At 37.3% G+C, this 3,113-nt stretch overlaps 1 protein-coding gene across 7 annotated transcripts in view; it reads right to left on the reverse strand.

Moving 5' to 3' along the window:
- Positions 1-734: 734 nt before the first annotated feature.
- The window catches only part of senp6b (SUMO specific peptidase 6b), a 12,107-nt gene continuing 9,728 nt past the window's right edge, over positions 735-3,113 (reverse strand). For all 7 annotated transcript variants that reach the window (XM_016475441.1, XM_016475440.1, XM_016475439.1 and 4 more), the window contains 5 exons: positions 1,972-2,030; positions 1,843-1,892; positions 1,670-1,738; positions 1,037-1,187; positions 735-956 (listed from right to left, as the gene is read on the reverse strand). In XM_016475441.1, the coding sequence (XP_016330927.1) occupies positions 831-956; positions 1,037-1,187; positions 1,670-1,738; positions 1,843-1,892; positions 1,972-2,030 (455 nt within the window). In that variant the 3' untranslated portion in view covers positions 735-830. The remainder of the gene's footprint in view (positions 957-1,036; positions 1,188-1,669; positions 1,739-1,842; positions 1,893-1,971; positions 2,031-3,113) is intronic.

Below are 3,113 nucleotides of genomic sequence, written 5' to 3' on the forward strand. Positions count from 1 at the left end.
AATTTGAGTATTGGGAAGCAGACGGTCATCTGTCTTGATCGAGCGGGATGCCAATCTCATCATCTGCATGAACAGGCAAAAATTCTGCCCTCCAGCAGAGACGGAAGCAAGTCTGGGAGAATAAATGAGTTTAGAATATGCATAAGCCATGTTCTTGGGGAAGGGATTTGTTTATTCATTTTATGTGTACTTAAATTTGGGCCTTTAATCACAGGAATGAAATCTTAATGTTCGGATTGTTTGAGGAAACCGCAAGGGCTCTTTGTCTTTTTGCTATGGCATAGATGCAACTTTCAGTCATTTTTAAACATAATACTACATAGACGGTTACATATAAGCCATATATAAACTAATTTCCTTGAAGAATTCACAGAACTGCTGTTTATTTGAGCATCTCAACCAGCACAGTAAAGCAACATTGGCTCACCAATGTTATGGGTCTGGGACGAGACTAACCATTTAGGGAAACCTGCTGGAAAAGAGTTATTTTTGCAATTCCGTTTAGAAATTACACACTTCAGGTTTAAGTGAGTTTTTCAATACAATTAATAATTCATACAACAAATACAATAAAAAAAAAAACTCATACTTGAGATTCAGCATCTGGCCATTTAATTTTGATAGATTCTATACACTATTATTTTATTGAATTTCAAGAACAAATCATCCATTTCCAAAGCAAATTACATATTAATTTTAATATTATTAATTTAAAGCAACCATTTTTTGCTAATTTAATTTCCTTCCATTAAAAAAATCCTGAAGGAAGGGTTGTAATGGTTTTTGTGGTAACGATAAATTATCTGTAGGAAGTATATGACCTGAAAAAATTAAACTTTTTGCTGCCTGTGAAGACTGAGAATGAGCCGTTTGATTTGCCTCCTTTTCCTCTTCACTGTCCTCTGTGAAAACCAGCCATTCAGGTCCATGCTGTGATGGAAAGATTGTGGTGGGTCCTAAAACAATGAATAAGAACAGAATTTTTAAATACAGAAAAAACTAAACTTTAGAATGAAACAGATGCTCATCAAAATACCTTGAGGAAGCTCTCCACATACTGCAGAAGGAAGATGCCACAGTCTGTATAGTTATCCTGCTTCGGGACGATGGGACTCCATCCATCCATCACTCCATTTCCAAAACTCTGTTCAGAGCCCATTTTGACCTTCCATTCCTCTTGTAAGTACCTTGGATTTACAGAAAATAAGTGGCTAGAATGGCAATGTTGTCTTGCATTCATTAATCATATTTTATTTTTTTATTTATTTATGGTGAAGTATTACACTGTTTGGTGTAATCACACTATTTCTATATGCCACCCAGGTAAATATAACTAGCCGGCTAACATGCATGAGGTTTGCTCGGTTTGGAAGCAGATTTCCATTTGTGTGTCAGCAATGAGTCCTTGGAATTGATTTAAACAAATGATTCTTTCTAGCATACAAGCGTCTCCAGTGAGATTTGAATGTGGTCCAGTGAAGGACTCGGCTTTCTGAGCTGCCAAACTCCTCCTTGAGGAAGACAGCATTTTGTCTCATAGGAAACAATCGTTAATTGGTGACGTTTGCTGCCTAATGCAGGATACAGAAGCACAAGTGAAAATGTGTGCTCGCTATTAACGCACAGGTGCAAAAATAATCAAGCACTTGAAACAAAAGAAGATAATCACTCTTGGAGTATCTGCACCACTGATGATCTTCCACTGCAGGTGAGGGAGTCCATGATGAGGATGCACGGCCTGCAAACACAGACAGTCCATCAAATGACTGGGTACAATGGAGCATTTCATCGACTTGTTACTGCCATCTAGTGACAGGTAAAAGGAAAACATGGAAAACTCACTGTTTAGAGACATTACTGTCACTGTTAAGGACAGATCTGTTCTTGACCGTCTGTAATTCAGAAATAGAAAAAGTTAGTTCACTCTCTACTGATTTGTTACTGAATTAGAAAGTGATTAGCTCACATTACCTGATCATCATCTTCAGCCTCATCATCTGAAAGGAAGCAGAAGCTCTGGTCTAATTTGTCTATGGGAGAAAAATATACACAAGGCATAATCACAGAAAATAATTTATACTCATTTCTCACTTAAAAGAAAAAAAAAATGGAAGAATGAAAGTGTTTTTTTTTTGTTGCATCAAACTGATCAAAATTGACAGATCGGAAGTTTATAATGTTACAAAAGATTTCAAATAATTGCTGTTACAACTTTTTTTTAGGAATTCTTAAAGTATCATGGTTCCCACTAAAATATTTAAAAGCACAATGTAAGACTTTTTTATTAAAATATCCAAAAACCACTAGAACAGGGTTATAGATTTTGCTGACTTGTGTACTTACATTATCTCAAATGTTTCGAAGAATGTTTAAAGGGGTCATATGATGTTGCTAAAAAGAACATTATTTTGTGTATTTGGTGTAATGAAATGTGTTTATGCGGTTTAAGGTTAAAAAAAACACATTATTTTCCACATACTGTACATTACGGTTTCTCCTCTATGCCCGCCTTTCTGAAAAGCGTTGATTTTTACAAAGCTCATCAGTCTGAAAAGTGAGGTGTGCTCTGATTGGCCAGCTATCCAGTGCGTTGTGATTGGCCGAATACCTCAAGCGCGTGATGGAAATAAATATAAAACCATGTCTGCATTTGTGATCGGCGAAATGACAAACGCTACTCAAAACTCGCGTTTGAATCGTCAGTGGCAAATTCTTTAAATATAAAAAATTTACTTACAGTCTGAGTCTCAGAACAGCCGGCATTGTAGTCTACTCTACCAGGATCAGGAAACGGTCCTCCATAAGGAAGGCTAAACAAAGTAATTTCGCTTTCACAACGAAACACAGCGTCACACACGGCGGGCTAGAGTGAGCGGAGGCCAGCTTGAGTGAGCTGCGGCCGGCGGACTTGCAGCAACCACATGTGGCCTTCTTTCTTTGTGTGAACATTTGGGCAGCGTTATGCAAATCTTCCCACATCGTGACGTAGACATGTGGGGGCATGTTAGAACGAGCTTTTTTAGGTAGGCGTGGTTGACTCTTAACTTTTATAAAGAATATCTCTTTGGATTTGAGACTTTAGTCTTTGCAACTTTACAGATCTTCTTTATGCA

This window comes from Sinocyclocheilus anshuiensis, unplaced genomic scaffold (genome assembly GCF_001515605.1).
Source record: "Sinocyclocheilus anshuiensis isolate Anshui unplaced genomic scaffold, SAMN03320099.WGS_v1.1 scaffold676, whole genome shotgun sequence".
Classification (NCBI taxonomy): domain Eukaryota; kingdom Metazoa; phylum Chordata; class Actinopteri; order Cypriniformes; family Cyprinidae; genus Sinocyclocheilus; species Sinocyclocheilus anshuiensis.